Source organism: Anomaloglossus baeobatrachus, chromosome 8 (assembly GCF_048569485.1).
Source record: "Anomaloglossus baeobatrachus isolate aAnoBae1 chromosome 8, aAnoBae1.hap1, whole genome shotgun sequence".
Taxonomy (NCBI): Eukaryota; Metazoa; Chordata; class Amphibia; order Anura; family Aromobatidae; genus Anomaloglossus; species Anomaloglossus baeobatrachus.
Window position 1 is genome coordinate 62,843,937 of NC_134360.1, and position 13,026 is coordinate 62,856,962.

At 53.4% G+C, this 13,026-nt stretch overlaps 1 protein-coding gene across 3 annotated transcripts in view; it reads left to right on the forward strand.

Moving 5' to 3' along the window:
• The window catches only part of NEK4 (NIMA related kinase 4), a 114,439-nt gene that overhangs the window by 70,553 nt on the left and 30,860 nt on the right, over positions 1–13,026 (forward strand). For all 3 annotated transcript variants that reach the window (XM_075321732.1, XM_075321733.1, XM_075321734.1), the window contains 2 exons: positions 4,424–4,567; positions 4,691–4,760. In XM_075321732.1, the coding sequence (XP_075177847.1) occupies positions 4,424–4,567; positions 4,691–4,760 (214 nt within the window). The remainder of the gene's footprint in view (positions 1–4,423; positions 4,568–4,690; positions 4,761–13,026) is intronic.

Sequence of the window (13,026 nt, forward strand, 5' to 3'; positions counted from 1 at the left end):
ACTGTTTGGAGATGATCTTTGCACTCCTCCAGTCTCTAGGGACCGTCCCCTGTCGCAGCTTGATCCCTCCACCGATGTTCTTGTGGAACAGGCCACCGTAGCTCTAAACTGCCCCGACAGCTATACAGACTACCCGTGGCCCTGCGACTCCTTCTGTCTTCTACGTGGTGTCACCTGGACCCTCCGAGTCCCAGGATCTTCACCAGGAAGCGTCTCCTTCTGTTTCTCTGCTCCTGACTGACTTGGAGCTTTCTTTCCTTCTTTCTTTCTTTCTTTCCTTTCTCTTCTCCTCCTTGCCTGCCTCCGGCAGGCCTCCTCCCTCCTTTCTCTCGTTCTTCTTCTCCAACTACATGCTGGCTCCTCACACTCTCCCTCCCTGAGGTAGACTGACTAAACTTGACCTTCCTTTCTGTGTCTGCTCTCAGATGGCTCCTCCCACCTCCCCAGTTGCTAAGCTGTGCCCTATAGGAGCAGGGATGGGTCTTACGGCCCCTCCCAGCATGCAGCATGGGGGGGTAACTGCCACTTTCCCTGGTCCCAGTATGTACCTAACAATGGGTGTAGTGTGGATTTACCAGGGGACCGGAGTTCACTCTCTTCCTCTCCCAGAATGGGGCATCACACCGCTGGATGGGGTGCAATGACCTGTGGCGACGGAAGCCTCAGGGGCGCCACACTCCCCCACAGCAAATCCCAGCACGTCCTCGGGCTGAAAAACAACAAAAACATGTGGGAGAAACTGCAGAAACATTTTTGTTATGCATAACATAAAACAATAAAACATTTCTTCCCTTTATGGGAGGCACAAGTACTTAAACGTTGCAACCTTTCTTATAAAGAAACATCTAAATGTGCACTTTCAGTTCATTGCACAGTTTGGGCACATCCCCCATAATTCTGGTAGGGGGCACAACAGGTGCAACTAATTACATTTCTGGCTACAACAAGTCCAGTAGCCTGGCAGTTCGTTTCTTTTCAAACAACAATGGGGCACATACTCAACCAGCCACTAAGTCCAATGGCCTGGTTACATAGGACACATAAGACATCACATTTACCAGGGACCACATTCCAGTCTAGTGGCCCGGTACACATAAACATGGGGGGTGACATCTTCGAAAAGCATGAGGGGCAGTACAGCAGGAAAGGGTGTCATCTTCGAAAAGAACATTGGGGCAGAACACAAGGGACTTCTTCAAAAAGAATGAGGGGCAGACAGGGGCTATATACAGTTCAGCATCTTCTTACTTCTTTACATGTAGGGATTCTTCTCCGGCTCCCCACCTGGCAGCGGGTAGACAACTGTCAGCACAGTCTGCGTCTGCTGGTCTTGGCGGGCCGCGCCTGGCATGGCGGCGGCCTGTATTGGAGTCGCTGCTGTGACCGATTCTTGACGGGCCGCACCTGGCGTGGCTGCGGCCTGAGCTTGGCGGGCCGCATCTGCGGCGTGGATTAACGTCGCCGCTGCGGCGGGATCTTGCTGGTCCGAGCGGGGTATCGCTGCTGGGGCCTGAGCTGGACAGGCCGGGCTTGGCGTCGCTGCTGCGGTGTAGATGGGCGTCGCTCCGGCGGCGAAATCTTGGCGGGCCGCACCTGGCGTGGCTGCGGCCCGGATCGGCGTCGCCATGCCGGGCATCTCTCCAGGGACCGCGGGCATGGTAGCGGGGGTTGGGGCACTCGCGCCGGCAGGGGCATTAAATGACTCACCCCTCAGTAGCATCTCCGGTGTTCTGGCGGTCGCTGCTCCGCGCGTCGCTTGCCGGATCTGCTGCATCACCTCCGCCTGCAGCCTTTCACACCACTGGTCCATCTCCCAGCCCCACCAGTCAGCGGAGTCTAGCTCTGGATCGCTGCGTGTGGACGCCATTCTTTCTGCGTCTCCTTCTGCACGATCTCCCAGCAGCAGGCTCGTCGCTTCTTCTAGTAGCAGACTTTTGATGTTGCTCAGCAGCAGGCTGGTAACTTCCCGCTCCTTCATCCTGTCAGCCATCCTCCCGACCTCAGCCTTCAGCTCAGCGGCGGTCACAGGCCTGATCCAGGTGAGCTCTTCCTGGCCTCCGCTTACAGGAGCCATCTTCTCTCTCTGCTGGTCTGGCATTTAGACTCTTTCTGCCAGCCGGCCAGCTTGTCTAGTCGCCATTTCTTCTTCTTCCGCCTTCCATGGTGGGCACTGCTTCGCGCTCTTTTCTTGGACAAGGGGGCGGGGCTTCTCTTCGCGCCCTTTCTTCTTTCACGCCCCCCTTCTTCCCGCGCTCAGTGACTTCAATGGCGGCAGTTCTCACAGTAAAAACACAGGCTTTTTCACGATTCTTCAGGTGCACAGTACCCGGTGGAACCGGGCACGAAATCCTGTTCGTGACGCCAAAGTTGACTCGCCCACCCCAGGGCAATGGGACACCCGGTGCCGGGCCGGACTAGTCCGGTGGTAGTCAGTGGTGGCTGGGCCCGACTCCGTGGCCCTGGTAGGTGTCAGTAGAATATGTGGCTTGGTGAATAAAGTTTGTGTTCGTGACGCCACCTGTGGTATGCGGCTACTAAGCCGCCGCTGCTGTGTGAGGCCTCCGGGATGATGTTATGGCAGCAATGGTGGTACTGCTCCCCACAGGTGGACCAATGCCCGGGGCACAGTTGGTGCTTGTGAATGTCTATGCAGCTGAAATAACAGAGACCACTCCAAGGGTGCAGTTCAAGTTCTTTACTCACACTTCTTGTCACAGCGCTGTAGGGACCCCTGGAATGCTGGGACCACTGTCAGGGACCTCCGCCGTTTCTGGGTGATTCAGAGAGTAAAAGCCGGTACCCTTCTCTTAAGTGTCTCTTTCTTCTGCTGTCTTCCTTAGCCTTGCCTTTAATAGGATAAACCTGGCTTGGCCTCCACTACAGCCTCCAGGCTGGGGGGGTCACCTGTCGGCTGATTACCCCTTTTCTGGAAGTTCTGCTATGGGTTCTGGCCCGAGGAGTCTACAACGTTCCCTGGGCCTCGGTTTTTACTGTTTGGAGATGATCTTTGCACTCCTCCAGTCTCTAGGGACCGTCCCCTGTCGCAGCTTGATCCCTCCACCGATGTTCTTGTGGAACAGGCCACCGTAGCTCTAAACTGCCCCGACAGCTATACAGACTACCCGTGGCCCTGCGACTCCTTCTGTCTTCTACGTGGTGTCACCTGGACCCTCCGAGTCCCAGGATCTTCACCAGGAAGCGTCTCCTTCTGTTTCTCTGCTCCTGACTGACTTGGAGCTTTCTTTCCTTCTTTCTTTCTTTCTTTCCTTTCTCTTCTCCTCCTTGCCTGCCTCCGGCAGGCCTCCTCCCTCCTTTCTCTCGTTCTTCTTCTCCAACTACATGCTGGCTCCTCACACTCTCCCTCCCTGAGGTAGACTGACTAAACTTGACCTTCCTTTCTGTGTCTGCTCTCAGATGGCTCCTCCCACCTCCCCAGTTGCTAAGCTGTGCCCTATAGGAGCAGGGATGGGTCTTACGGCCCCTCCCAGCATGCAGCATGGGGGGGTAACTGCCACTTTCCCTGGTCCCAGTATGTACCTAACAATGGGTGTAGTGTGGATTTACCAGGGGACCGGAGTTCACTCTCTTCCTCTCCCAGAATGGGGCATCACACCGCTGGATGGGGTGCAATGACCTGTGGCGACGGAAGCCTCAGGGTCGCCACACACACAACGGAGCAGTTAGGGGTACTTTGCACGCTGCGAAATTGCTAGCCGATGCTAGCGATGCCGAGCGCGATAGTCCCCGCCTCCGTCGCACATGCGATATCTTGTGATAGCTGCCGTAGCGAACTTCGCTACGGCAGCTTCACACGCACTTACCTGCCCTGCAAAGTCGCTCTGGCCGGCGATCAACCTCCTTCCTAAGGGGGCGGGTCGTGCAGCGTCACAGCGACGTCACACGGCAGGCGGCCTAAAGAAACAGAGGGGCGGAGATGAGCGGGACGTAAACATCCCGCCCACCTCCGTCCTTCCGCATAGCCGGTGGAGGCAGGTAAGGAGATGTTCCTCGCTCCTGCGGCTTTATACACAGCGATGTGTGCTGCCGCAGGAACGAGGAACAACATCGTATCTCCTATTAGTGCGACATTATGAAAATGACCGACGCTACACAGATCACTGATTTACGACGTTTTTGCGATCGTTTATCGGCGCATCTAGGCTTTACACGTTGCGACGTCGTTACCGGCGCCGGATGTGCGTCACTTTCGATTTGACTCCGACGATATCGCAGTAGCGATGTTGCAACGTGCAAAGTACCTCTTAGGGTCTGCCTGAGGGGGAGGGGCAGATCGCATAATGGTGACAGTGTTTGTTGTCTACAAAATATGACAAAGAAAAATTCAGAGTATACAAATTGGGAAGGGGATAATATTGGTGAATCCAGTGTTCTGTGCCTAATATGTTAGCGCTTGTGTTCCTAGAATCCCGCGGTTTGCCCAAGACCGCTGCCTTCTCCTCCCGCCATTCCAGAGCGACCGGCTACAAAATCCCTCAGCAGTCCCGAGAGGACGGCGTCTGCTGCGAAACCAGGCGGAGGATCCAAGCCCAGCACTCAGCTATCTCAGGTATGGAATGATTTTTCTCACTATTAGAATGAACATGTTTGATTTTCGCCAGGATGTCACTGCAAGGTCATGAAAATAGTTTATTTTCTGTACAACATTTGTTCTCTGTTTCTGTTTATAAAGGATCATCGCCCTTTGTCGGCAAGAGAAAGACGACGGCTAAAACAGTCCCAAGAAGAAATCTCCATACCTGGTGAGATCTGTAATCTATGACTATTGTACAGAGTTCCAGTGGATTAGTCTATGTGAATGCCATCGGGGCTGGGATGTAGGCCAAATTATAATCTGCACAGGATGGTAACCTAAACAAAGCTTAAAGGGGTTGTCCACAAACAAAAGTGGTGTTTAATCAATAGATTATGGAGAATTAAAGGGAACCTGTCACCAGGTTGTTCCCTTACGAGCTACCACCAGTGAGCTCTTATATACAGCATACCAGAATACTGTATAAAAGAGCCCAGGCTGTTCTGTATAATGTAAAAGAAGGGAATTTTGTTTACTTACCGTAAATTCCTTTTCTTCTAGCTCCAATTGGGAGACCCAGACAGTGGTGTATAGCTACTGCCTCTGGAGGCCGCACAAAGAACTACACTTAAAAGTGTAAGGCCCCTCCCCTTCTGGCTATACACCCTCCCGTAGGAGTACAGATTCCTCAGTTTTAGTACCAAAGCAAGAAGGAGGAAAGCCAATAACAGTTTCAAAAACAAATTCAATCCGATAACTAGATCGGAGAACTTAAGAAACAACGTGAACAACATGTGCACCCGAAAAAAACGAAACCCTAAAAACAGATAGGGCGGGTGCTGGGTCTCCCAATTGGAGCTAGAAGAAAAGGAATTTACGGTAAGTAAACAAAATTCCCTTCTTCTTTTTCGCTCCTAATTGGGAGACCCAGACAGTGGGACGTCCAAAAGCAGTCCCTGGGTGGGTAAAAAGATACCACATGAACGGGCTGTCATACAGCCTCTTCCTACAGGTGGGCCACCGCCGCCTGGAGGACCTGTCTACCTAGGCTGGCGTCTGCCGAAGCGTAGGTATGCACTTGATAGTGTTTGGTAAACGTGTGCAGACTCGACCAGGTAGCCGCCTGGCACACTTGCTGAGCCGTAGCCTGATGCCTCAACGCCCAGGACGCACCAACGGCTCTGGTAGAATGGGCCTTCAGTCCAGATGGAATCTGAAGCCCAGCAGAACGGTATGTGTGAAGAATTGGTTCCTTGATCCACCGCGCCAGGGTGGATTTGGAAGCTTGCGATCCCTTATGCTGACCAGCGACTAGGACAAAGAGCGCATCCGAACGGCGTAGAGGCGCCGTGCGAGAAATGTAAATCCTGAGTGCTCTCACCAGGTCCAACAGATGTAAACCCTTTTCAAATTGGTGAACTGGATGCGGACACAAAGATGGCAAAGTGATATCCTGATTGAGATGAAAGGAAGAAACCACCTTGGGAGAAAACTCTGGAATTGGACGCAGTACTACCTTGTCTTGGTGAAATACCAGGAAGGGAGATTTGCAAGATAACGCCGCCAGCTCGGACACTCTTCGAAGAGACGTGACCGCTACAAGAAAAACTACCTTTTGTGAAAGCCGAGAAAGGGGAACCTCTTTCAAAGGCTCGAAAGGCGGCTTTTGAAGAGCAAGGAGAACCTTGTTCAGATCCCAGGGTTCCAATGGCCGTCTGTAAGGAGGAACGATATGACAAACTCCTTGGAGAAACGTGCGTACTTTAGAAAGCTGTGCCAAGCGCTTCTGAAAGAATACGGATAACGCGGAGACTTGACCCTTAAGCGAGCTAAGGGACAAACCTTTTTCCAACCCAGACTGCAGGAAGGAAAGAAAAATTGGCAATGCAAATGGCCAGGGAGAAAACCCTTGAGCCAAGCACCACGCTAAGAATATCTTCCACGTCCTGTGATAGATCTTAGCTGAGGATGGTTTTCTAGCCTGTCTCATTGTGGCAACAACTCCCTGAGATAAACCTGAGGCCGCTAGGATCCAGGACTCAATGGCCACACAGTCAGGTTCAGGGCCGCAGAATTCAGATGGAAAAACGGCCCTTGAGACAGCAGATCTGGACGGTCTGGTAGTGCCCATGGTTGGCCTACCGTGAGATGCCACAGATCCGGGTACCACGACCTTCTTGGCCAATTTGGAGCGACGAGTATGGCTCGCTGGCAGTCGGACTTGATTTTCCGGAGAACTCTGGGTAACAATGCTAGAGGTGGGAACACATAGGGGAGTCGGAATTGCGACCAATCCTGAACCAACGCGTCTGCCGCCAGCGCTCGGTGATCGTGAGACCGTGCCATGAAAACTGGGACCTTGTTGTTGTGCCGTGACGCCATCAGATCGACGTCCGGCGACCCCCAGCGGCAACAGATCTGTTGAAACACGTCCGGGTGAAGGGACCATTCTCCTGCGTCCATGCCCTGGCGACTGAGAAAGTCTGCTTCCCAGTTTTCCACGCCTGGGATGTGAACTGCAGATATGGTGGACGCTCTGCTTTCCACCCACGTCAAAATCCGCTGGACTTCTTGAAAAGCTTGGCGACTGCGTGTTCCCCCTTGGTGGTTGATGTACGCCACCGCCGTGGAATTGTCCGACTGAATCCGAATCTGCTTGCCTTCCAGCCATTGTTGGAAGGCACGCAGGGCAAGATAAATTGCTCTGATTTCCAGAACATTGATCTGCAAGGTGGACTCTTCCTGAGTCCACGTCCCCTGAGCCCTGTGGTGGAGAAACACCGCTCCCCACCCTGATAGGCTCGCATCTGTCGTGACCACTGCCCAGGACGGGGGAAGGAACGACTTTCCCTGTGACAATGAGTTGGGGAGAAGCCACCAACGTAGAGAGTCCTTGGCAGTCTGAGAGAGGGAGACAGTCCTGTCGAGGGACGTCGAATTCCCATCCCATTGGCGCAGAATGTCCCATTGGAGAGGGCGCAGATGAAACTGCGCGAACGGGACTGCCTCCATTGCTGCTACCATCTTTCCTAGGAAATGCATGAGGCGCCTCAGTGAATGCGACTGGCTCTGAAGAAGAGATTGCACTCCAGTCCGTAGCGAGCACTGCTTGTCCAGTGGAAGCCTCACTATCGCTGATAGAGTATGAAACTCCATGCCAAGATAAGTCAGAGATTGGGTCGGGGTTAGATGAGACTTTGGAAAGTTGATAATCCACCCGAAAGTCTGGAGAGTGTCTAGCGCCACCTTCAGACTGTTGGCATGCTTCTTGAGAGGATGCCTTTATAAGCAGGTCGTCTAGGTACGGGATGACCGAGTGACCCTGCGAGTGCAGAACAGCTACTACTGCTGCCATGACTTTGGTGAAGACCCGGGGGGCTGTTGCCAGACCGAAGGGTAACGCTACGAACTGTAGGTGCTCGTCGTGTATGACGAAGCGTAGGAAACGCTGATGCTCTGGTGCAATCGGCACGTGGAGATACGCATCTTTGATGTCTATTGATGCTAGAAAATCTCCCTGAGACATTGAGGCTATGACGGAGCGTAGGGATTCCATCCGGAACCTCCTGACTTTTACGTGTCTGTTGAGCAACTTCAGATCCAGGACGGGACGATACGATCCGTCCTTTTTTGGGACCACAAACAGATTGGAGTAAAAACCGTGACCCTGTTCCTGAAGAGGGACGGAGGTCACCACTCCTTCCGCCTTTAGAGCGGCCACCGCCTGCAACAGAGCATCGGCTCGGTCTGGTGGTGGAGAAGTTCTGAAGAAACGAGTTGGCGGACGAGAACCGAACTCTATCCTGTACCCGTGAGATAGAATATCTCTCACCCAACGGTCTTTGACATTTGCTAGCCAAATGTCGCCAAAGTGGGACAGCCTCCCACCGACCGCGGGTGTGGGCATCGGAGACCGCAAGTCAGGAGGACGTCGTTTTGGCAACGGTTCCTCCGGCTGGTCTTTTTGGGCGTGACTGAGACCTCCAAGAATTTGAACGTCTCTGGTCCTTTTGAGTCTTTTTTGACGAGGCGAATTGGGACCTGCCCTGTCCTCGAAAGGACCGATAACCAGACTGACCCCTCCTCTGTTGGGGCTTGTTTTGTCTGTGTTGCGGTAAGGAAGAGTCCTTACCCTTGGAGTGTTTGATGATTTCATCCAAACGCTCTCCAAACAATCGGTCACGAGAAAAAGGCAAATTGGTTAAGCACTTCTTGGAATGAGAATCTGCTTTCCAATGTCTCAACCACAGAGCCCTACGCAAAACAACTGAGTTGGCTGACGCCACTGCCGTGCGGCTTGTAGCGTCAAGAACAGCATTAATCGCGTACGACGCGAATGCCGCCATTTGCGAGGTCAATGGTGCTACCTGCGGGGCAAATGCACGTGTGACTGAGTCGACTCGCGCAAGCCCGGCCGTGATAGCTTGGAGTGCCCATACGGCCGCAAAAGAAGGCGCTAATGACGCTCCAATCGCTTCATAGATGGATTTCAGCCAGAGCTCCATCTGCCTGTCAGTGGCATCTTTAAGTGCCGCTCCATCTTCAACAGCAACCAAGGATCTGGCTGCAAGCCTGGAAATTGGAGGATCCACTTTTGGACACTGGGTCCAACCCTTGACCACTTCAGAGGGAAAAGGGTAGCGTGTATCTTTAAGTCGTTTAGGAAAACGCCTTTCAGGATAAGCGTGGGGTTTCTGGATTGCGTCTCTGAAGTCAGCGTGGTCCAGAAAAGTGCTTAATGTACGCTTAGGGTATCTGAAATGGATTCTCTCGTGCTGCGAAGCTGACTCCTCTACAGGAGGAGCTGGTGGGGAAATATTCAACATCTTATTGATGTTAAATATAAGATCATTAACTATGGCGTCACCATCTGGTGTATCTAGATTGAGAGCGGTCCCAGGATCAGAATCCTGATCAGTTAAGTCCGCCTCATCACCCATAGATTCATCCCGCTGGGATCCAGACCATTGAGATGAATGTGAAGGCCCGTCATAACGAGCCCGCTTAGGCTGCCCGGGGCCATCGTCCGAGTCAGAGTCTTCACCCTGAGGTGTAGATGCCCGTCCCGGAGCTAGGAGCTGAGGGGGACCAGGGGGCAATACATGCACAGTGTCCGTGGTCTGAAGTACAGGCCTAGCTCGCAATGTGTCAAGAATTTGTGACATAGTGAGAGACATTCTGTCAGCAAAAGCTGCAAACTCAGTCCCTGTCACCTGGACAGCATTCACAGGTGGTACACCCTGGGACACTGGCCGAGCACTGCACACAATGGGGGTCCGTGGAGCCTGCCGGTAGAAAAGTCCCACATGCGGTGCAGGAAGCATACAATGTCTGTGCCTTGGCACCCTTGCGTTTTACGGGCGACATGCTGCTGGCTCTCTGCATGTGAGAGAGTCTATAGCCAAAGGGCGACCAGCGCTATGCAATACCAAGTATTTGTAGCCACAAAATACTAAGGATACTACGAGCACAAGAGGGGGTGAGCCCACTGGGCTGCTTACCGCCCGCTGAACAGCGGGTAAGAGGCTGCAGAATGCCTTGTCTGGGTCTCCCCGGCTCCCCTCTGCAGCTCAGCGTGTCAGCAAGAATGGCTGCAGGCTTCTGTGGAGAGGGGCGGTCCGTGGGAGTTCCCAAACAAAAGTGCGGGAACAGTGTCCCCTCTGTGCTGACTGTGAGGGCTGGAGTATGTAAAAACGACTCCAGCCCTCAGCGCTGATGCACTGGCCAGCGTCCCGCCCCTCTCCTGACTGGCAGGTCTGTGGGCGGGAACGAACGAACGCAGGCCGCAAAAGCCGGGGACTCGAGTTATCAGCGCGGCCGCCGTAAAAGCGCGGGCCGCGCTGAAGTCCCCGGCGCACCGCAAGTGCCAGCCGCGCCGCTGTTCAAGCGGCCGGCGCGACCGAGTTCTAGCGTGGGCAGCGTCCCGCCCCTCTCCTGACTGGCAGGTCTGGGGGCGGGAACGAAAGGAAGCAGGCCGCAAAAGCCGGGGACTGTAGTTATCAGCGCGGCCGCCGTAAAAGCGCAGGCCGCGCTGAAGTCCCCGGCGCACTACAAGTGCCAGCCGCGCCGCAGTCCCAGCGGCCGGCGCGGACTATTTCCATAAATGTGCCTGCTTCAGCAAAGCTGAATGAGGCCATGGCACAGGCGCCGCAGCGCTGATGTCCCCCGGCGCACTACAACACCCAGCATGCTGCGGTGTGAGCGCCAGATACACGGGGACACAGAGTACCTTGAGGAAGCAGGGCCATGTCCCTGATGTACTCCGCTCCATCCAGCATCTTCTCCAGGGGCTGTAGATGGAGCACGGTCTCTGTGCCTGGAGACCGGTAAATCCCACTTCACCCAGAGCCCTGTAAAAAGGGATGGGGAAGGAATCAGCATGTGGGCTCCTGCCGCCGTACCCGCAATGGGTACCTCAACCTTACAAACACCTCCGACATAAGTGGGGTGAGAAGGGAGCATGCTGGGAGTCTGTATAGACCCTCTTTTCTTCCATCCGACATAGTCAGCAGCTGCTGCTGACTAAGAACAATGGAGCTATGCGTGCGTGTCTGACCTCCTTGCGCACAAAGCTAAAACTGAGGAATCTGTACTCCTACGGGAGGGTGTATAGCCAGAAGGGGAGGGGCCTTACACTTTTAAGTGTAGTTCTTTGTGCGGCCTCCAGAGGCAGTAGCTATACACCACTGTCTGGGTCTCCCAATTAGGAGCGAAAAAGAAATCACCTTTATAATACTCTGGAGCGGTCAAGTCCGATGGGTGTCACTGGTCTCGGTCCGGCGCCTCCTCCATCTTGTGCGATTGCCGTCCTCCTGCCCAGCCCCGTGTGCATGACGCGTTCTAAGTCATCCATACAGAGAGGCCTCCATTGTGGTCCTGCACATGCGCACTTTGATCTGCCCTGCTGATTAGCATTTTTTTCATTACATCATTTTTTGGAGGGGGTGGGTTATGTTTTTCTACTTTTGAACAATGCAAATTTTTTTCTAAAATTATTTGTGTTTTGCTACTTGTTATTAAATTGGTATAATTAGTGAGACAGCATAAAAATAAGCAAATTTGCAACTGACTCGCTTTTTCGATCTGCCGTCATTATCCTGCTGTAAGAGCTTTTATCTTACATAGTGTACAGCTGGTTTCCAAGGAGGTTGGTCATTCGAATCTGGCTGAGTGTGCACAGTAGCTACATTCCAGGCTGAGTAGTTAAGTCCTAAGATCCCAGCCACCTTTCTATAGCTCATTGACTTTTATACAGCCGTTATATGCTCAGATCCTGAGTCACTTTTACCATAGTCCTGAATAATAACAGTCCCTTGGTCTCCGCAATCCATCTTTAGTATCCAGAGCAGTTTTACAAATTGCAGCTCTGACTTTCCTGAGCCTTGTAATTCAAAAGGCCTCGTTATCTCTATACATATATATATCTATATATATACATATAAATATATATATAAATTGCCCTATTATGTCTGTCTGTTTTTCTTGTCTGTATGTCTTGCTCCAAAATGACATTACAGTGACAACCGTCGCCACACCGCGCGCGCTAAAGAGCCTGCGACCAACGGATCAGCTAACTGAACAGTTCGAACTACGGGCCAACAGAACGATGCCCGACACTTTTCCCCGCACCCACACAGAGCCCCGACTCCCCGGTGAGTGTTGCACCCCCGGAAGCCCACACCGGCAACCCAGTCGACACATACCCACTCCTCGCCTCTGCCCCCCGCACACATTACCCAACTCGGCTCCACCCACCCCCGCACTCCGCCCTCCGCATGTAATACACTGAACACACGAACACACACACACACACGAATAGTCACCTGTCCTCAGCACTGGCGTCCTCAGCGCCATGGCCCCGCTCGACTCCGCCTCCCGCACACATTACCCCGCAGGATGGGGGCACGTGTCAGGCTATGTGCGTACATTGCGTATTTGCGTGCAGTTATTGCCGGTCTCTCTGTCTCCCTGTCGGTCGGTCTCTCTCTGTGTCGGTCTATCCCTCTCACCCCCTCTCTCATACTCACCGATCACTGACCGATCACCGGTGCGGCGCTGCACGGCTGTCACACTGCGGCGGCTTCTCCAGCTTATGAAAAGGCCGGCCGCTCATTATTCCATCTGGTATTCACTGCTACCCCGCCCACCGGCGCCTATGATTGGTTGCATTCAGACGCGCCCCCATGCTGAGTGACAGCTGTCTCACTGCCACCAATCACAGCCGCCAGTGGGCGGGTCTATGTAGTACAGTAAAATATATAATTAATTAAAAAAAAATGGCGTACGGTCCCCCCAATTTTGATACCAGCGAAGATAAAGCCACATGGCTGAAGGCTGGTATTCTTAGGATGGGGAGCCCCACGTTATGGGGAGCCCCCGAGCCTAAAAATTTCAGCCAGCAGCCGCCCGGAATAGCTGCATCGATTAGATGCGACATTCCCGAGACTCTACCCGGCTCATTCAGAATTGCCCTGGTGCGGTGGCAATCTGAATAA